This window comes from Tamandua tetradactyla, chromosome 6, assembly GCF_023851605.1.
Source record: "Tamandua tetradactyla isolate mTamTet1 chromosome 6, mTamTet1.pri, whole genome shotgun sequence".
Taxonomy (NCBI): domain Eukaryota; kingdom Metazoa; phylum Chordata; class Mammalia; order Pilosa; family Myrmecophagidae; genus Tamandua; species Tamandua tetradactyla.
The window spans coordinates 176561502-176583316 of NC_135332.1; the positions used below are offsets into that span (position 1 = coordinate 176561502).

The 21815-nt window shown below is 38.4% G+C and overlaps 1 protein-coding gene and 1 pseudogene across 5 annotated transcripts in view; one reads left to right on the forward strand and one right to left on the reverse strand.

The window, feature by feature from the left end:
• The window catches only part of DNAAF11 (dynein axonemal assembly factor 11), a 126101-nt gene that overhangs the window by 42624 nt on the left and 61662 nt on the right, over positions 1–21815 (reverse strand). For all 5 annotated transcript variants that reach the window (XM_077167693.1, XM_077167689.1, XM_077167688.1 and 2 more), the window contains one exon: positions 21614–21709. In XM_077167693.1, the coding sequence (XP_077023808.1) occupies positions 21614–21709 (96 nt within the window). The remainder of the gene's footprint in view (positions 1–21613; positions 21710–21815) is intronic.
• LOC143686521 (60 kDa heat shock protein, mitochondrial pseudogene) lies at positions 6255–7954 on the forward strand (annotated as a pseudogene).

The window sequence follows — 21815 nt, forward strand, 5'->3', positions numbered from 1 at the left end:
GAACTGTGTTGATTTGCTTTAATCCAACAATCCAGCAATAATTTCTGGGAGAGAAATGCAACTGGAGAACCTGCTTGATTCAATTTCAGATAATCCACTCTCATTTTCCAAGACCTATCTAATTTGCATGCCAGACAGAAAAGTTTAATTAGACTGTAATAAGAATCACCCCCATATTTTAACTCCAGCAGGAACACACACTGCATGAACTACCTATTTTGCAAATGTGTAAAATGGACTCTTGGTATCTCACTCTCCGATGCTACCAGAATGCTCCTTGCTGCCTTAAATAACCACAACAAGGTAAAATAACGGATCTCAGTTTCCTATCTCTTTGAGTTAGTTGCTTTCAACTATTCCTGGTAGCAAAAACTGTTTTGATCAAGGTTTATAAACAGTGAAGATAAGCTACTGTAGATAGTTTAGGCGAATAGGGATTTATTACGTGTGTTAAATAGTTGAAGAAACAGACTTTAGGCTGAGCTTCCAGGAACCATACTCCAAAGCTACACTGAAGATTTGCTCAGTCAAGGGTGCTGCTTCTGTCAAGATTAGGAAATAACCTGCAAACTAAGCCAATAGCTGCTAGTTTCAGAATGATGCTGCATCTGCTAGGATAAGGCTCCTTTCTCCACTAAATCAAGCTGCTGCTGCTACAGTCGAAAGCTCTAGAACCACTTTCTCTTCTATGAACTACTCCAGCAAAAAGAATCCCTCATACCCTGACTCTCTCTTCACAGAACTCAATTCCAAGTGTAAGGAAATTTTGGAAATGGTGTCCTTCTATTTGTAGCTTCTATGGTCTAGGAAGGTACAGTAGAAAAAGAACAGATATTGAGTGAGCATTTTCATGATACCATCTGCAGTGGTTGTTCTTAATATTCTAGCCTTTGAAGTGACTTAAATAGCATTTAGAATTTATCGCAAATTAAAAATTAAAAAAAATTCACAGGTTAAATCATCTGGCTCTGGATTCTTTTCTAGAAGTGATCTTTCGAAAATATTTCCAATTTGTATTCCGCTCAGTTAATTTCAAGGTTCATGTGTGTCTGTAGTTAAGCCTATTTCATCATGGGCCATCTCTGTCAATGAAAAAAAAATGCTCCTACATATGATATTTTGTTGCTTCGGTTTTATTGGCGTTTTCTTTCTTTGTCTATGAATATGACTTGCCAGAGCAGGCTATTGTTGAGGCTATAGCTTTCAGAGACATTTCTGGGATTTATTTATTTTACTAATATGGTGCTTTCTATTTCTCTAACCTCTACATCTATCATGCTTTATTTCTTACCTCCAAACTTAAGAATTTTTACATGTTATTCTTTTTTGTTTCCTGAACTGAATAGTTTCTTTATTTTTTAAATAATGTTATGAATTCACTCCTCGTGAAATTTGATCTCATCTTTTTTTTAAATTTTTTATTAATTTAAAAAAAATTACAAGAAAGAAACACATTCTTAATATATGCTCATTCCGTTCTACATATATAATCAGTAATTCACAATATCATCACACAGTTGCATATTCATCATGATCATTTCTTAGAACATTTGCATCAATTCAGAAAAAGAAATAAAAAGACAACAGAAAAATAAAACAAAAACAGAAAAAAAATTTACATACTATTTCTCTTACCCCTCCCTTTCATTTATCACTAGCATTTCAAACTAAATTTATTTTAACATTTGTTGCCCCTATTATTTATTTTTATTCCATATGTTCTACTTGACTGTTGACAAGGTAGATAAAAGGAGCATCAGACACAAGGTTTTCACAATCACACAGTCACATTGTGAAAGCTACATCATTATACAATCATCCTCAAGAAACATGGCTACTGGAACACAGCTCTACATTTTCAGGCAGTTCCCTCCAGTCTCTCCATTACATCTTGGATAACAAGGTGATATCTACTTAATGCATAAGAATAACCTCCAGGATAACCTCTCAACTCTGTTTGGAATCTCTCAGCCATTGACACTTTGTCTCATTTCACTCTTTCCCCTTTTGGTTGAGAAGGTTTTCTCAACTCCTCGATGCTAAGTCTCAGCTCATTCTAGGGTTTTTCTCAATCCCTTGATGCTGAGTCTCAGCTCATTCTGGGATTTCTGCCCCACATTGCCAGGAAGGTCCACACCCCTAGGAGTCATGTCCCATGTAGACAGGGGGAAGGTAGTGAGTTTTCTTGTTGTGTTGGCTGGAGAGAGAGGCCACATCTGAGCAACAAAAGAGGTTCTCTTGGGGGTGACTCTTAGGCCTAATTTTAAGTAGGCTTGATCTATCCTTTGTGGGGTTAAGTTTCATATGAACAAACCTCAAGACTGGGGGCTCAGCTTATAGCTTTGGTTGTCCACACTGCTTGTGAGAATATCAAGAATTCAACTTGGGGAGGTTGAATTTTCCCCCGTTCTCACCATTTCTTGAAGGGGACTTTGCAAATACTTTTTCACTCACTGATCAAATCACTCTGGGATTCATCGGGGCATCACCCTGGACAAATCAACAAAATCTCATGTCTTACTCAAGGTTCCATGCATTTATGGTGTTCAACCAACTATCTACATAAGTTATATAAGGAGATGTACTAGTGAAAATATAAATTTGTACCAAATAAACATTTTTGCTTTAGTCTCACACATAAGTTGAAATTTTAAAACATTAAGTGCCATCTATTTTCAGCACCCTGCACTAATGACATGCCCTTGTTCTTCCTCATGCAAAAACATTTTTTAGATTTGTACATTTAATCACTATCATTATACACTCTAGGCATTCCTAGATTATACCATCCCAATCTTTACCGTCCATCTTTCTTTGTAATTTCATTTATGCCCCCAGCCCTCCTCCCTCTATCATTCTTACATTCAGCTTCATTCAGTGTTTTAACATAATTGTATTAAAGTTAGGTAGCATTGTGCTGTCCATTTCTGAGTTTTTATATTCAGTCCTGTTGCACAGTCTGTATCCCTTCAGTTCCAATTACCCAATATCTTACCCTATTTCTATCTCCTGATGGTCTCTGCTACCAACGAAATATTCCAAGTTTATTCACTAATGTCAGTTCATATCAGTGAGACCATACAGTATTTGTCCTTCTGTTTTTGGCTAATCACACTCAGCATAATGTCCTTAAGGTCGACCCATGTTGTTACATACTTCATAACTTTATTCTGTCATACAGCTGCATAATATTCCATTGTATGTATATGCCACAGTTTGCTTAGCCACCCGTCTGTTGATGGACATTTTGGCTGTTTCCAACTCTTGGTAATTATAAATAATGCTGCTCTACACATTGGTGTGCAAATGTCCATTTGTGTCCTTGCCCTCATGTCCTTTGAGTAGAGACAGCATATAGATAGATGGGTCCTATTTTTTAATCCATTCTGCCTGTCTATGTCTTCTGATTGGGGAGTTTAATACATTAAAATTTATTGTTATTACTTCATGGGTAGTACTTTCTTCTACTATTTTGCCTTCTGGATTTTATATGTCATATTGAATTTTCCTTCTTTTTACCTTTACTCATAGCCTTCCTTTCTACACTCTTCTCCATACCTCTCTCTTTTGTCTTTTCATATCTGTCTCTAGTGCTCCCTTTAGTATTTCTTGCAGAGCTGGTCTCTTGGTCACAAATTCTCTGTGATTTTTTGTCTGAAAATGTTTTAATTTCTCCCTCATTTTTGAAGGACAATTTTGCTGGATAGAGAATTCTTGGTTGGCAGTTTTTCTTTTTTAATAATTTAAATGTATCATCCCACTGTCTTCTTGCCTCCATGATTTCTGCTGAGAGATCTACAAATAGTCTTATTGGCTTCCCTGGTATGTGATGGATTGCTTTTCTCTTGCTGCTTTCAAGATTCTCTCTTTCTCTTTGACCTCTGACATTCTGATTAGTAAATGTCTTGGAGTATGTCTATTTGGATTTATTCTCTTTGGGGTATGCTGAACTTCTTGGATCTGTAATTTTAAGTTTTTCATAAGAGTTGGGAAATTTTCAGTGATAATTTCCTCCATTAGTTTTTCTCCTCCTTTTCCCTTCTCTTCTCCTTCTGGGACACCCACAACACGTATATTTGTGCGCTTCATATTGTCTTTCAATTCCCTGAGTCCCTGCTCATGTTTTTCCATTTTTTCCCCATATTTTCTTTTTCTTGTTGGATTTCAGATGTTCCGTCCTCCAGTTCAGAAATCCTATGTTCTGTCTCTCTACCATTGTAGGTTTCCATTGGTTTTTTCATCTCTTCTACCGTGCCTTTCATTCCCATAAATTCTGTGATTTGTTTTTTCAGACTTTTGATTTCTTCTTTTTCTTCATTCCTTGCCTTCTTTATATCCTCCCTCAATTCATTGATTTGGTTTTTGATGAGGTTTTCCATGTCTGTTCGTATATTCTGAATTAATTGTTTCAGCTCCTGTATCTCATTTGAATTGTTGGTTTGTTGCTTTGACTGGGTCATATCTTCAATTTTCCTAGCGTGATTTGTTATTTTTTGCTGGTATCTAGGCATTTAATTACCTAATTAGTTTATTCTGGAGATTGCTTTCACTTCTTTTACCTAGGGTTTTCTTGCTGGATGAATTTGTTGTCTCTCTGTTCTTTGACATTCAGTTCAGCTTTTTCTGGACTTCTAGCTTAAGTTTTGTTTAACAGAGCAGAATTTTTCAGTTCTTGTTTTCTTGTTTCTTGCCCTGATTGTATGGTGCCTTTCTCTGCCCCCCACCCTTAGGAGGGTCTAGTTAGGTATTATAGACCCAAGTCAAATTTTCCCAGACCAAACTGTCCTCCTATCAGGAGGAAAGAGTCACCTGCATCAGTTTTCCCTGAGGATGAGACCCAGCAGGTTAAAAGACCTTCCTGTGAAGTCTCTGGACTCTGTTTTTCTTTTCCTGCCCAGTATGTGGCGCTTGTCTACCTGCGGGTCCCACCAGCAAAAGATGATGCGGTACCTTTAACTTTGGCAGACTCTCCCTGCTGGGGGCGTGGTGGAGACCGAGGAGAGCACCCTGCTGTAGGCTGGTTTTAATGGCTTCAAATTACCAAGCCCTGGACTCTGAATTCCTTGAGGGAGGGATTCCACCTGAATTGGGCTTCATCCCTCCCCTTGGGGAAGGCACAGGCTCCAGACAGGCCCTCAACCAAGCTTGTTTCTGCCTATGCCTGGGGCAGTTGCAGCCTGAGAAGCCCACCACTGTCTCCAAAGACAGTCAAGCCTTTGTAGAAACACAGCCACAAAAACCTCTGTTTCCTTCTTTTTTTTTTTTTTTTCTTTTTCTGTCAGGCCTGCCCCCTTGGCGCTGGAGCAAAAATGAGCAACCTTCGCTTTGACCAGGCTCACCTGAGCTGGGAGCCTATTTTTAGTAATCAGAATTTGTTAATTAATTCCACAATTGGTGTTTGGTTGGGCTCAGCTCCTGCTGCTGGTAAAGTCTCTTTCCTTTCCCCTCTGGGAAGCAGCCTGCAGGGAAGGGGCGCCAACACCATGGCTTGGGGAACTCACGGTCCTGGGAGGGTTTGCAGCCCATCTGGCTCGTCCAGACTGGGGTACACTGTGTATCCGGTGACTGACATGGCCCCAGGAGCTGTTCTGTACTGTTTCTGGTTATTTAGTAGTTGTTCTGGAAGACAAACTAAAATGTGCACATTGTTAAGCTGCCATCTTGGCCCGGAAGACAGTCTGATCTCATCTTGATTTGACCTTATCTCTTGATAACAATGTCAATGAAGGACCTGATGGTAACCATTCACTGGGTATCCACCGAGTGCTACAGGAGGCACTGTATCTCAACAGTGTATCTTGAGACTGATTTACTTACATTAAAGAAATTGAGTAACACATCCAAAGTTACACAGAACTAGCAAGTCATAAAACTTCATTGAATTGTCTTTGATTCTAAAGCTTATCCTATTTAGTAATACTTTTAAAAATTTTCTAAACAATATCTACTTATATATATTTTTATTTTCTTTGGAGTTTAACAGTGCTTTAGGACAGTATTTTTATCCTCCCAATTTTAATTACTGGTTTAATTCTATTTTAGAAATTTTATTTCTATTGACTTGTACGTAGACAATATAATTTTCACACATTTTTGTTTGAAAATGAAAATGAGGTTTTCTTAGGGTTTTGCTCATGTTTTAAGTGAATGTACGGGGACATGGACTTATTGCCATGTGCACTCTGTACTCTGTCCCTCACTCGCCACTGACAGCCTGCTTCTTTGTCCACACGTCTGGCCGCTGAACCATAGAAATGCTTCAATTACCAGCAGTCCTTTGCCAGATGAAGCCGGTATCCAGGGCACTGGCTCCTCATCTCACTTGGGCTTATGCCGAAGATGTAAAATTCGATACAGATGTCCGAGCCTTAATTCTTCAAGGTGTAAACCTTTTAGCTGATGCTGTAGCTGTTACAACAGGGCCAAAAGGAAGAACAGCAACTACTGAACAAAGTTGGGGAGGTCCTAAAGTAACAAAAGATGGTGTGACTGTTACAAAGTCAATTGTCTTGAAGGATAAATACAAAAATATCGGCACTAAACTTGTTCAGGATGTTGCCAATAACACAAATGAAGAGGCTGGGGATGGCACCACAGGTGCTATCATACTGGCACGCTCTATTGCCAAGGAAGGCTTCGAGAAGATTAGCAAAGGTGTTAATCCAGTGGAAATCAGTAGAGGTGTGATGTTAGCTCTTGATGCAGTAATAGCAGAACTTAAGAAACAGTTGAAATCTGTGACAGCCCCTGAAGAAATTGCTCAGGTTGCTACAATTTCTGCAAACGGAGGCAACATCATTTCTGATGCAATCAAAAGGGTTGGAAGAAAAGGTTTCATCACAGGCAAGGATGGAAAAACATTGAATGATGAATTAGAAATTACTGAAGGCATGAAGTTTGATTGGGGTCATATTTTTCCATACTTTATTAATACATCAAAAGGTCAGAAATGTGAATTCCAATGTGTTCTGCTGAGAGAAAAGAAAATTTCTAGTGTCCAATCCATTGCACCTACTCTTCAAATTGCCAGTGCTCACCGTACGCTTTTGGTCATAACTGCTGAAGATGTTGATGGAGAAGATCTAAGTACACTTGTTTTGAATAGGCTGAAAACTGGTCTTCAGGTTGTAGCAGTTAAAGCTCCAGATTTTGGTGATAACACAAAGAACCAGCTCAAAGACAGTTATTGCTACTGGTGGTGCAGTGTTTGGAGAAGAGGGGTTGACTCTAAACCTTGAAGCTGTTCAGCCTCATGATCTGGGAAAAGTTGAAGAGGCCATAGTGACTAAAGATGTCGCCATACTCTTGAAAGGAAAAGGTGACAAGACTCAAATGGAAAAATGTGTGCAAGAAATCACTGAGCAGTTAGATGTCACAACTAGTGAATATGAAAAGGAAAAACTAAATGAACGCCTGGCACAACTTTCAGATGGAGTAGCTGTGCTAAAAGTTGGCAGAACAAGTGATGTGGAAGTGAATGAAAGGAAAGACAGTTACAGATGCACTCAATGCTGCGTGAGCTGCTGCTGAAGAAGGCACTGTTCTGGGAGGTGGTTGTGTTCCGCTTCGAGGTGTTCCAGCCTTGGACTCACGAACCCCAAATAATGAAGCTCACAAAATTGGTATAGAAATTATTAGAAGAACACTCACAATTCCCGCAATGACCATTGCTAAGAATGCAGGTGTCAAAGGATTGTTGATAGTTGAGAAAATTATGCAAAGTTCCTCAGAAGTTGGCTATGATGCTCTGCTTGGAGATTTTGAGAATATGGTGGAAAAAAGAATTACTGATCCAACTAAGGTTTTAAGAACTTCTGGGGTCGTCTCTTTGTTAACCACAGCAGAAGCTGCAGTCACAGAAATCCCTAAAGGAGAGAAGGACCCTGCATTGGGCGGAACAGGTGGAATGAGTGAAATGGGTGGAACGGGTGATATCGGAGGTGGCACGTTCTAATTCCCAGAACAGTGCTCTACCCTGATCAATGAACTGTGATGGGAAGCTCAAGGCAGTGTTTCTCATCAATGACTTAAATTCATTTCAAGAAAATGACAGAAGAAAAGGCTGGCTGATGTAAGATAATCACTGTAACCATCAATTACTGGTTTCAGTGGACAATATATGATAGTTTATTGCTGTTATTGTCCATGCCTACTGATAATTTATCTTGTATTTTTTTTAATATAAAGACATTTGTACATTCCTGATACTGGGCACAAGAACCATGTACCAGTGTACTGCTTTCAACTTAAATCACTGAGGAATTTTTACTGATTTTGTTAAATCAGGATTGCAGTGCTTGACATTATTAGATGAGATGCTAAGAAGCAGCCTTCTTGAGGAGAGAAAGAATAACTGTGTACAAAGTAGATAAATATCCAATTATATGACAAACTTTGGTGTAAAAAAATTGTTTAAAGTTTAAAAAGACCCCAGTCTTTGTATAAGATATGCATTCAAAATTATTAATTATGCTGTTCAAATACAATTGGTTTTACTTTTTGTTTGTCATTTCTGTCAAAGAGAGAAATTCTTAAACTTCTACTAGGTATGGGTTCTGTTGGTTTTCCCTGTATTTCTAAAACTTCATGCTCGATTCACTTAATGTACAATGCAATGTGTAAAAGGTTGTTGTAACTTCATTCTGTATTATTTCTTTCATTACTATAGAATGACCTTTGTGGTCCTATTGAATGCTTTTTTTTTTTTTTGCTTTGAATTCTATAATGCCTGATATTAATTTTTTTGACACTTCCTTAGTGTTGCTCGTATTCACCTAATATAGCTCTATCCATTTTTTTCCTTACATATTTTCTGTCTTAAGATTGAGGTATCCTCTGGCAAACCGGAGAGCAGAGTTAGTTGATTTTATTATGTCTTTTTTATCAGTTACTTTTTGTTTTCCATGTTTCTTCCTCATGTTTTTCTATCTAACTGGATTGACTATTGTTTGTATTTATCTTCTGTAATAACTTGTACTTTACATATTTTATTTAATTCTAATTCATTTTCCATGAAAATATTTACAGTAAATGTCAAAGTGAATAAAGTCAATGTACATGCTGGAGGCTGTGAAAAATAAAGTACTTCAGGGTTTATTATCCCCACCTACGATGTTTCTGTTTTCCTCTTTAATTGAATTTATAAATTACATAATTTTCTTTCTATATCATTGTTACATCTTCCAAGGAAATAATAACTTTTTGAGTTTTTCTGAAACCTTATTTAAAACAATTATAACTGTTTCCATAGACTATCGTAGTATGGACAGATGACAGTGTCTCAGCAGCAGAGGGCTAACTAGGACTGGAAAATGAGAATCCCTCACTGGGTCTTCAGCTTAAGATAAATAGTCAGGATGGTATCACAGGCTCAATCCTAACTCTGCAAGAGGATATCCCTTAGTGGAAAACTTCCTTTTTGTTTGCACTTCTCAGAATCTACCTAGTACAGTGTCCAGCAGGCAGTGGGGACTCATTAAAATTTATGGAAATCTGTTGAAAGAGTGAATGAATGAATGAATGAATGAATGGTAACCAACTAGAAATATGAGAGAAGACCCCCAGAGATGCCTTTTCCTGCCTCAGATGTTTATTAATGGGGAAGAGGAGGGAGTTCTGCATGCTGGGTCCTGCTGGGACTGGGTTAATTGGGAGGAAAGGGATTGGGGAGCAATAAGCATATCCCAGCAGTTATGTCTATGACATAAGTCTCTGAGTCACGGACATAGTTTCAAGCCTCAACACATGAGAAGAGAAGCTACCTGCAAAGATCAGAGCCTTTACGAAACTGGGGTTAAGAAATTGAGGGAAAGGCAAATCTGGGTCCACAGGAGATGATGAAGGGACCTAGTAAAAGATTGGTTTGATTTATTCATTGATTTCCTCTTTACAGTAAATCACACAGTGCTTTATCCATGTGAAATGCTCAATAAATCTTTGATGAATTGAACAAATATTTTAGTTTAATAATTAGTAATTCATTATCTAAAGTTTTTCAGAATTTTGCAGAAAATTTTCTATTTCTGAGTTTCAGCACCTTATTTCCATGTTGCAGCAACCCAAACATGCTGAATAATTCCATCATCTGATATTAATAATTTCCATGTAATTTATTTAGGAATGCCATCTTTTCTCCATTATCATTTCACTTAGTTTACACATTTAACATCTTCACCCATGCCTCATAAATAATTTTTATTATGTAGCCACATTTTTTTTTTTTGCATAAAACTTTCAAACTCTCTAAGTCCTCGCCAACCTGTCTTGCCTAAGTCAATTATTTGATTTGGGGTTGGGGAAGAATTGTATCAGTTACAGTCTTAATAATGCTTAGTAATGAGGCTCAGCCACATGATTAAAATAGACAGTTTTTTTCTAGCAAATCTCATTTTAATTTTAGTTTAACTGGCTCACTTGTAAATTGTTCATCTTCTTACATATTTCTGGTACTTATATTTATTCTTTAATTATCCATGATACTGATGTGGAACACTTAAACACACAAAATTTTTACTCTTAGAAAGGAAGGAATATTAATAATATAAAAACTTCAGAATCAATGAGATTTTTTTAATTGCCTCCCAGCTTTGGAAGAAGTTTGCACAGATCCAAATTTACTGTTGATATTATAAAGAAGCACTTCATAATTTAACTGTCTTCTGACTGACTTACTAAGAAAGCATATAATTTCCAGCACCTATTAAAAAAAGGTTTCCCTAAAGAAAATAAGTGCTTTTTTCTATTTTTAAAAAAGTCAATAATCCTCAACTTCAGAAACTAAATTACCATCAACACATTAAAAATCTCTGAACAGATAAAACACCCTACATAAATCAAACATTTTTGAGGTTTGTATTATCTCAAAAATAAATGCATAATAAGCAGTAAAGAAAATTAAAATACTACCTGACCAGACAGATAAAGAAGATGAGAATGGTGGCTTCCATATATGCCCAAATTTCCTGAAGAAAATTTTCAAAGGTGTAATTACCAAAGTTTATATGTAAAACTAATATTGGCAGTTACATAAGACAGTACATGTCTTTGGGAAAAAGGAGAACAAATATCACTATCAAATGGCTCCTTCAAAATTATTTCATGCTTGTGAAGTACAAGCTTCTCTGAAAGGTCTCCACAGAGGATCATTGGTACATCACAATCTAATATTAAAAATGATATTTAATCAAGTTAGAAAAACTTGAAGAAAGATCATGCTGTTTGAAAACACTCTTTAATGATCCTGTTAGAGACAGTCTCAGTGGGAAGCATCTTTCATTCACATCAGAAAGTTCATGATTATTCTTGCTTATTGATCATTCATTCATTCAACAAACATTTATGAAGTCCTCACTATGGGCTGAGCAATGTTCTAGGTCACAGGGATTCAGTCATGAATGAAATTCACAGAAATCCTTGCCCTCATACAGCCTCCAGCCTAGTGAGAGGGAATAGATGTCTGGTGAATATACAGCACATCATGCTATGGAGAAAAAGGCGACAACAAAGGGGCCTGGAGATTAAATAGGGTGTCAGGGGACACCTTCCTGAGGAGACATTTAAAAGAAGATCCAAAAGAAATGAGGGGACAAATCCTGCAGGGAGCTGGGAAAGATTTTTCTCTGGCAGAGAGAGGCAGTGGGGACAGGGAACCCAAAGAGGACAGCAGGAGGTGATGCTTGGACATGATGGAGGCCCAGATCACACTGGACCTTGGGCCACTGGTGGGGACCTCGGCTTGTACTCTAAAGTGCAATGGGAAGCTCCTGGAACATCCTGAGCAGAGGCAGGACGTGATAGGACTTTTGTTTAAAAGATCCTTCAGGCCGCAGTGTTGAGAACAAACTAACAATTGCTTAGTTGCCCTTGTTGCCATAGCAACTGACCCCAGGGTGACAAAAACCACATGCAAAAGCAGTAGTTAGCAAATAACGGTAAAGCCCAAGCAGTTTTACTGGCACCACCTTGAAAAAAGGTCTGAATGTGTTTGAGAGGCCTTTGTACCACAGACAAAAGCCTATACTTCCTCTCCTACTTCCCCATGTGAGGATCCAGGCTTGTCATCCATCCTTGAAGGGACTTGGTAAGCTCCATCAAATGATGAATAGATTCTTCGCTTCTCAGATGCTTCAGGTAATTAAAAGAGCCTAAGGAATCTCACAGGTGGCTTGAATCACTGTCCATCCTCACCTTTTCCCCATTTGCTGGCAGTCAGAAGAGTGACCTGTCACCCAACGCAACTGGTCACCCATTCAGAAAGGGGAAGAGCCCATTTTAAGTGACAGCTTCACAATTCTGTAGAAGCTTTGAAACCAAGACACACAATAACTGTGTTTGGAGTCATCGCAGTCAGGGACAAGGTCATTGCTTTACCAGCAGAGAGCTAGCCTCACGTCCTCTTTTATTTTCTTATAAAGACTTTTTACAGCCTTGTGGGGATACGAAGGGAATCAAACAGAAAACAAGATGCAATTCACTGATCTATTTCTAGATGTGACTCTTCTACAAAGCCCATGCTGCCTATTCTTGAGCAGCTCCTTATCAGGCATCCCCTGCTCAGTTCCAGATCCCCTCTGCACAGCAGAGAGGCGCTCACCTGGCAATGCAAGATGCTCTGGATTCCCAGTACCCTCAAATTTGATTCTTTTCTTGGATCAAGGTCAGTGTGCAGGTTGTTCTTGACAAGAACTGCATAACCTTTTGAGCAGCTGAGGTCTCATTATCATCTGGCATCTGCTATATTCATATTTTGACAAGCATTTATTTAGTGAAAAATAATAAATTGTATTTAAATGGCATTTGTTTATTCAATTTTCATGGAACCCATAAAAGAAAAATGTCGATCTACCCCATGCAGAGGGAAGCTGGCAAGGGTTGAAGAGAAGGCACATGGTCTCTCTTGCAAATGTGTTTCCTTGTCCTTTGACAACGTAGCCAAGGAACTATAGGAACTATATGGCTATCTTTCAGTTGGTGTTACACAGAGTCAGGGGGTGAAGGCAAATTTCATCATATCTAATTCTGATCTTGAACAACTTTGTAAATGTGGAATACAATCTAAAAGATGAATGAATGCTGCCGAGTTCCTGACAATCACAAAACCCCCTAAACCACCCCTTTGTTTTAGAACAGAAATACTGGAAATGAAATTTTGAAGGTGAAGCTGTATACTATATCAGACTGCTAATGATCTAAAGTATTTTGGTCATAGGCGAAATTACGAGGCTCCACTTACGTACATTTGGACACATAGGCTTCTGGTTTAAGGTAGACTGAGGCTTCAAATTGTTTTCTTCTGTAAAATGGGTAAATAATCACGTGACCTTCATAAGACAATTAAAGCATGCAGCACAGTGTGTAATGTACGGTAAACATTCAAAATGTGGTAACTTCTTCCTCCTTCTTTATTATTAACAGTTATGAGGACAAGAGTGAGCGAGCATCTTGTCTAATATCGCATGCTTATTAGAGGCTTCTGACAGAAGGGAACTTATGATCCCCTCTCATCTAGTACTTTTTTAAATTGATGTACCATCATCCATTTATTAAGTTTCGACCTTCGGAGAAGTTATACAACCTTACCAAGCCTCAGTTTCCTCACTGGAAAAAATACAGATAAGCATCCCTATCTCCTGGAGTTCCTGCAATGAGTGAGTTGCTTACAGCGCTTAGCACAATACATGAAAAGCTTTTGCTAAATGTTAGTAATTAGTATCGTGGATTTATTGTATCTCTGAATATGTGGTAAAACCCTTCAGGGCAGGGGCCAAGTGCAATTCAGTTTTCTATTCCTCAAAGGCATAGCATAGTGTCTCACACGTAGCACATGTGTAATACATTAGCAATCTGTACAGTGGGCAGCCTTGCACAGATCCTAACCACAAAGCCTCATTCAAGACCCAGCTGTGTGGGCATTTAACCAATGGAAAGCTGGGCTGCAGGGCCCTCTGAGGACTAATCTACTTCTGGCTCTCCTTCGTCCCACAGTGCAATCCTTCAGTCGCATCACTAGGTAGGGGTGGTTTACTGGAGGCTCCGTCCTTGCAAACTCTGGACTTCGACTTTTCGCTTTTTTCTTCCCACCCTGCATGGTCATTGAAAGCATGACTCATCCTCTCAGCCATTACTTCCCGATCAGCAAATGCCCACAAATACGAAGGGGGCTACCTTCTCTGAATTCTGGGTTTTAGCCAGTAATTGTTCACTGACATCTGAAGTAGTCATGCTATTAAGATGTTTTAAAAATATGTAATCCAGCTTTCAAAGTTTTCTTCAGCAGGACTGTTGTTTCTAATTTCTTAGTTGGCATTTATCAGAAGTTGGTGCTCTGAAGATTAGATGGAGCTGTAAAATTACATAAAACACTGTCCAGAGAATGAGTATAAATAGAGAAGAGAAGGAGCCCCAGAACCGAGTGGTCAGACATGCCAACTTTTAGAGGCCTGGAAAAAAGAAAGAATCAGCAAAGAAATATCCAGTAACATACGACATCCAAAGAGTAGGAACACCAGTGACAAAGAAAGGGAGCCAAGAGAAAGCAGGACATCCAAAACCAACTGATTAAGTTGCTTAAAAATGGAGGGAGTGATTAATGGTGTAAAAAGCTGCTGAAATCTGAACCATAATCTACGCTATTCGAACCAGGTGAAGTGAGCAAAACTGAAAAAAATCTCATCTGGCAAATTGCTAATATTTTTAAACAGTCATAATTTTTTTTTCCATTTTCAAAGAAATTCCTGTTTTAAATGCATTAGCACTACATAATAAATAGATCAGCCAAAGAAAACATAAAATTTTAGGTAAACAGTTGAGACCAAAAAAAACCCCCAAACTACTAAAACGTCAAACGAGAAAAACATGAAGGCTGATCACTAGATTTAGAAATGTGGAGATGACTGGAAACGTCAAAAAGAGCTGTTCCAGTGGAGTGGGGCTGGGAGGAGAGGAAGGCCTGCTTGGAGTGGGTTTAAGAAAAAACATTTGAAACAGCAAATACAGATGTCCGTTTTAAGAGTTTTTATGTAAAAGGCATTGGTGCAATAGATGGAAAGGATGTTTATGTTTTATTTTGTTTTGTTTTTTTTTGCTTTTAAAACACGTTTAAGCATATTTTCCAACACAGGATCCAGAGAAGGGGAATTCAGTGAAACAGTAAAGAGAAAATTGCCAGAAGGTGGGGGAGGGGGGTATGGGCTTGTTAAGGCAGGTGGAAATGGATCCCACACACAACTGGAAGGCTTAGATAGGGCACAGCAGTTCACTCACAGAATCAAGAAGGAAGGATAAGTGATGCGTACAAATGCCAGTGGGTCGGTAGATATGATAATGGGAGTATGTGGAAATTATCTTTTGATGCTTCTATGATTTTATTGTTGGAAGTTTCAGGAAAGAGCTAAAGATGTGAGATCACGTAAAAGAGAAGAAGTAAGAATGAAACTGGGAAACCTAACAAGATGACCAGGCAGCACTCCAGATCCATTTGTAACGAAAAAAGTAAATGTGAGTCTATGTTAGGCATACCACAAGCATATCCGAGCAGAGAAAAACTACATGGAAGCACACGCCCAATTAATAAAGAGAAGGGAGTCTGAGATTGTACTTTTTAGAACTGTGATATGTTTTATTTACTTTAACATATGACCATCACCTCTTGTTAGTTATAAGGAAAATCAAACAAGATGCTCACCAACTGAAGTTATAAATGTACTTTGCTATTCTGCTCAGACATATTTTGCTATTCTGCAACTTCCTTAATCTCAGTTAATTATTCTGAAAGAACACCCAAAGGAAATCATGAAGCATATTTTTGGAGTGTTCCTGTAACTTGTCAATTGAGAATCTAGATGAGAGTTTAATTTAATGACTCGATACAAGTGAATAAGCCTCACAGTGAATAGAAAATTTCAGTTCAATCTTGTTAAGTTGGAATGTGGTGAGATCATCTGCCAAATATTTCCAGGTTGATGCTAATAAAACTGTTTATGAACATATAACTATTCTGAGTCCTTCATGTAAACTATCTCATCTTCAACCAAGAACTTCTAAAATGCTGTTTCCCTGGCAAGCCTTTTTTTTTTTTTCATGTGTTTTCAACCTGAAAAATTTAGACAGATACAAAAAGGAAGCTAATCAAAATAGAAGATTTTGTTAATTTAAAAAATCCATAAGCAGTGATCAAAGAGGCTTTCTGATGCCTTGCACCCTGCAAAAGGTACACAAATATGTCGTGACTTCCATTTAAGAAATAGTGGGGCTACCATCAAAACTTTGGCTTTTCTGTTAGAATGGAAGTTTCCACAAAAGGCTGCTGATCAGAGTTACATGCAAATATCTATATCAAAGTACTGAGGTAAGTAAGTTATCTTAGATTTCCCTACAGGATATTCTAATTAGCACAGAAGCATTTCCTTAATTTGTTGTAGTCACCAAGGACAACACAAGGTTCTTATATCGTGTTTGTTATTTTATTGCTTGAAAACAAATTGTATGTGCTGCCTTAATGCTGCAGAGTAAAAATATGTGGGTGTACTCTGCAAAATATTTCTTTACCAATAATTAATTTATTGCAAAGTCGAAATTGACTATGGAAAAACAGATTAAATCATTACAGATACCATATCTGTTAATCAAGTATGTATCCTTTGTGAGATACTCTTGGGTACATCCTTCTTTTCCTCACCAGCAGAACCTCTATTCGATTGGTTTAATTACTCTTTCCCCCTAAAACCTGAGTGACTTGGGAAAAGTTGGGCCAGCCCTCACTTCAAAGATGAGGTCTGACTAATAGAAACAAATCAAAGTAATACCATCTGTGCTGGTTTGAAACTATTATGTACACTAGAAAAGCCATGTTCTTTTAATCCAATCATGTGGGGGCAGACCTGTTCTTGGATGAGACCTTTTGATTAGGTTATTTCCATGGAGATGTGACCTCACCCTTCAAAGTGGGTCTTAATCCATTCACTGGAGTCCTTTAAGAGGGAGACATTTTGGAGAAAGCATAGACACTTGGAAAAGAAAATACCCTAGGAGATGCTAAGTTAGGAGATGAAACCCAGAGTTTGTCCCAGAGAAGCTAAGTGAGGACCCACAGAAGCTTAGAGAGAGAAACGCCCCAGAGATGCTAAGAGAACACCCACAGGATACAGAGAGAAAGTCACTGGAATCAAGCTGAAAGCAGGAATGAATCGGAAGCAAGGAAAAGGAGATGCCAGCCATATGCCTTCCCAGCTGACAGAGGTGTTCCAGACGCTGGCAGCCTTTCTTCAGAGTCCAGTTATCATCTTGTTGATGCCTTAGTTTGGACATTTTCATGGTTTTAGAACTGTAAATTTGTTACCTAATAAATCCCCTTTGTAAAAGCCAATTCATTTCTGATATATTGCATTCCAGCAGCATTAGCCAACTGAAACACCACCCCATTGGCCAGAGATTGGTTCAATTATCCAGGGTTATGTTAATCAAGACTTGACGGGCTCTTCAGCTAAAATGGCCTAATCGGACCAAGGGAACTTTTATTCCATGGTGACATTCACTCTGTGTCTCTTTCTCTGATTCTCTGTCCTTCTCTCTTTCTCATTCAAGGCAAGAACAAGAAAGTACATCTCCCTAGGTGCCACTGGTGCTCCTCTCATGGAAGCACACCAGACTAAGGACAAAGCGAACACACCAGGAAGACGGAGCTGACAGCAGAGAGACAATGGCCAGACCCTACCCTGTCTGCAGCTCTCCCTGGCTTCTCGCATCTTGTTATAAGAAATGGAACATTTCTTGATGGTTAAAGCCAGTTTTGTTTGGGGTTCCTGTAGCTTATAGCCGGGAACATCCTAACTCATCAAATACCTATAACGAGGAATACAGATACTCATATGGACAAATTCATTTTTTAAAGTTCAATTTTTCTAAAGTTCTCTCAGGATTATCCTCTAAATTAGGCTTGAGAGAGCTTCTGAACAATTTCTGATAACAGTTATTCAGTTCTAGGTGAAAGTTAGGGAGTCTAAGTAAGCAGAGGCAATGCCATCAGTCTTTAGAAGTCATTAATACCACAGTTTGCTTTATCAAGGGGGAGCAACCTGTATTTTCATCTTCCTTCTTCCATTCTACATTCAATGAGTCTTTTATTCTATTTCCTTAATGTTTGTTCAAACAATGTCATCATCTTCTTCCCCCACATCCTCCCTTGATCCTCAGCCCCTTCAAACCACTGTCCCGTTTCTCTGTTCCCATTCACAGCAAAACTTCTCCATGTCTCTAATTCTCTCATCTACCCTTTCCACACAAAGTTCCATTTCTACTGCCCTAATGAGATGACTTTCATCAAGGTTGTTGATTACCTCTATTTTGTCAAATCAAATGGTCACCTCTGTATCCTCATCTTCCTCAACCTCCTCCCTTCTTTCTTGAAGCCTTTCTTCAAGCCTTTCTTCAGAGTCCAGGTATCAGTTTTATTCTCTAACACATACTTCTGTCTTTCCTCCTAACTCACTGGCTATTCCTCCTGCTTTCTTCGCTGGCTCCTTCTCTAATCAAACTAGAAATGATGGGATATCCCCACAACTCAAACATAGGCATTCTCTCCTCCATCTAAATTCTCCCTATGTTATCTCTTTCCATCCCATGGCTATAACTATCACCTATATGGTGGTAATTTCCAATTTCACATTCCCAGCCAAGATATCTCCACCAAGCTCAAGGCTTCTATATCTAAATATCTACCTAAGACTTCAGTTGGATGCTTTAAGGTAACTCTATTTAAAAATGGCCAAATGAACCCAGGATTTCCCTGTCTCAAAAAATGCTGCCACCATTCATCTACCCAGGAGTTCAAATCCAAGATTTGGAAGCATCCTTGACACGCTTCTATCCTTACAACTCACACTATTTTGGCACTACTTCCAAAATAGATCACCTCAACCACAGTCATCCCTGAGTCATCATCTCTTAGTTGTACCATTTCACACAACCTTCTGTTTTCTCTTCTTCCCTTCTTTCTCATCTTTGATCCCTTCTCCATAGAGAAACCAGAGTTACCTTTTTAAAATACAAATCAGACCATTTTATTACCCTGCTTAAAACCCACCACTGGCTTTCCATGGCACTTAGAACAACATTTAGATCATGGCCTATAGGTATATAAGGTAGCTTCTGTCCACCTTTCTGGCATCTTCTTCCACTTTCCTCTTCTCTCATTACATTCCAGACACTCTGGTTTTCTTTCTGTTCCTGGAAGAGAGTAACCTCATTTCCAGCACAGGGCCCTTGTGTTTGCTGTTCCTTCTGTTTAGCATGCTCTTTCTGCACGCCATCTGTGTGTACCTGGGACATTCATATCATTCAGGTCTCAGTTCAAATGGTATCTCCTCACAGAGATTGTCCCTGACTGCTTCCTCTTCAGCAGCCACTCACTTTCCTTCAGTCATCCCTCTCAATAATGGCTTATTTTCCTCACAGAACTTATCTCCAGCTGAAATAACCTTCTTTAATTGTTTCCCTGTGTGTGTGGCCTGTCTACTACTCTCTACCCCCACAGCTCATGAGAATAGAGACCTTGATTCATTAAGTACGCTGCATAGAACCCAGCTTCTCATAGTTACTTCAATAAACATTTCAAAATGAAACTATTGTTCCTAACTTTATATCATTTCTCACTGGATGTTTCTAGCGGCAACCTCCCAAATACCCTCCAAAATTGCATCAAGAGTGAGGATTCACCTGAGGTCATCTATCATTTTTCTCCTTTGTATCATCAAACCTCCTCTTCCTCCATCCTCTCACATTCGTCCTATGCTACAGCCAGACACAACCACTTTTCCTTCACAGAATGTCCCTCATAGCTCCCTGCATCCTTGCTGTACTTCTCCTCTACTCCTCCACAAATTCACTCACCCTTCAGTTCCCCACAGTGGCTCTTCTGAGGACCTCTCCCCTCACCAAAACAGAGTCAGCAACTCCAGAACAAGAATAAAATCATTATTGTTTTTCTCAGACAGTAAAGCAACTGTTTGTTTATAATCCTGGCTCCCTTACTAGACCATGAGCTTGTTAAAAACCAGAAGTCTGTAGTCTTCTGTCTTTATTTCAGCAACTGGCCTTACATAGGTACTCATGAATACTTGTTGAATTGAACTGAATCAAACAGGTATCAGGCCATATCAAAAGTATATATATATATATACTTTTATATATATATATATATACTTATATATATATATACTTTTATATATATATATATACTTATATATATATATACTTCTATATATATATATATAGAAGAAAAGGAAGTAGACAAAGGAGGAAGTAGAGGAGGGAGAGGGGAAGAAGAACAGGAGAAAGACTTTTAGTTAAAATAATATCTGAAATAAAATGCAGTATATACATAAATGGAGCATTGTTCAGCAGTAAAAATGAATGAAGTCCTGATACATGTGACAACATGGATGAACCTTGAAGACATCATGTAAAGTGAAATGAGCCAGGCATGAAAGGACAAATATCACATGACCTCACTGATTTGAAACAATTAGAATAAGCAAACTCAAAGAGTCAGAATCCAGAATATGGATAACCAGGGAATGGGCTAGGGATAGAGAATGGGAAGTTAAGGCTTAAAATGCATGGGGTCCCTTTTTGGAATGGGAAAATATTTTGGTAATGGATGCTGGAGATGGTAGCACAACATTGTGAAGATAATTAACAGCATGGAAATATACACCTAAATGTGATTAAAAGGGGAAATATTAGATTGTATACATGGCAACAGTATAACAAATTTAAAAATCCATGGAACTACACTATACACTGAACCCTAAGTTAGATCATGGCCCATAGTTTATAGTACAATTATTAAAATGTGCTATCATCAATTATAACAAATGTTCCATACCAGCACAAGGTGTTAATAATAGGATGACACAGGAATCCTATATCTTATGCATGATTGTTCTGTAAATCCATAACTTCTCTAATAAGGAAAAAAAATCTTAAAAAATTAATAACCTATGGTACATGTCATAAAAATATTAGCTAATAGTCACCGAGTGCTCACTCTGCTATGAATTTTATATGTCTTATCAATTTTAAGTGCGATATTTGGAAATGGAGGCCTAGAAAGGTTGGGTAACTTGCCCAAAATTATGAAACTAATAAATTGAATATTTGGAATTAAATACTTTTTTTTCTTAAGATCCAAGGCTGAGCCCACTGCATCTTCTCTCAAGTTATTTTTGTAAGGGAAGAATTGATTTCCATGTAAGTGACATGCCTGATGGCTCCTTCTCCACTGTGGAAGAACCTCTGACACACCCACCCCAACTCCCACTCAACCTAGATCTAGTCTGCAGAGATCGGAAAAGGCTGCAGAGGCTCCGAGAGAGGCAAGTACAAGAAGCATTTGAAAAAAATGGAGGGATGAGCCACCTTAGGCCCTAACTATTTTCCATTCTCAGCTTTTTGTTTTCATAATTTTTTGTTCTCTTACCTGAGCTATTATGAATAGACTGCTGGTCCTGTCAACCAAAAGAACCTTGATCTGAAGTCAGCTTTAGCCCTGATAGCTCAAGTTCCTTCAGGAACCAACTTAGCCATACTTGAAATCAACCCAAATGGCACTGCCTACCTTGGGCATGCAGATGACTAAATGTCCTGTTGTCTGAGACCTCCGGGCAGAACTGCTATCAGGCTTGACTTCCACAGGAAGGACAAGTTGAAAGGGCTGAAAATAAATTGGAGGTATAATCTAGACTAAGCATTTACATGAGAGTATTAGTTTGAGCGGTATTTTCATTACAGTTTCAAGATACATTCTTCAGTTTAAAAAA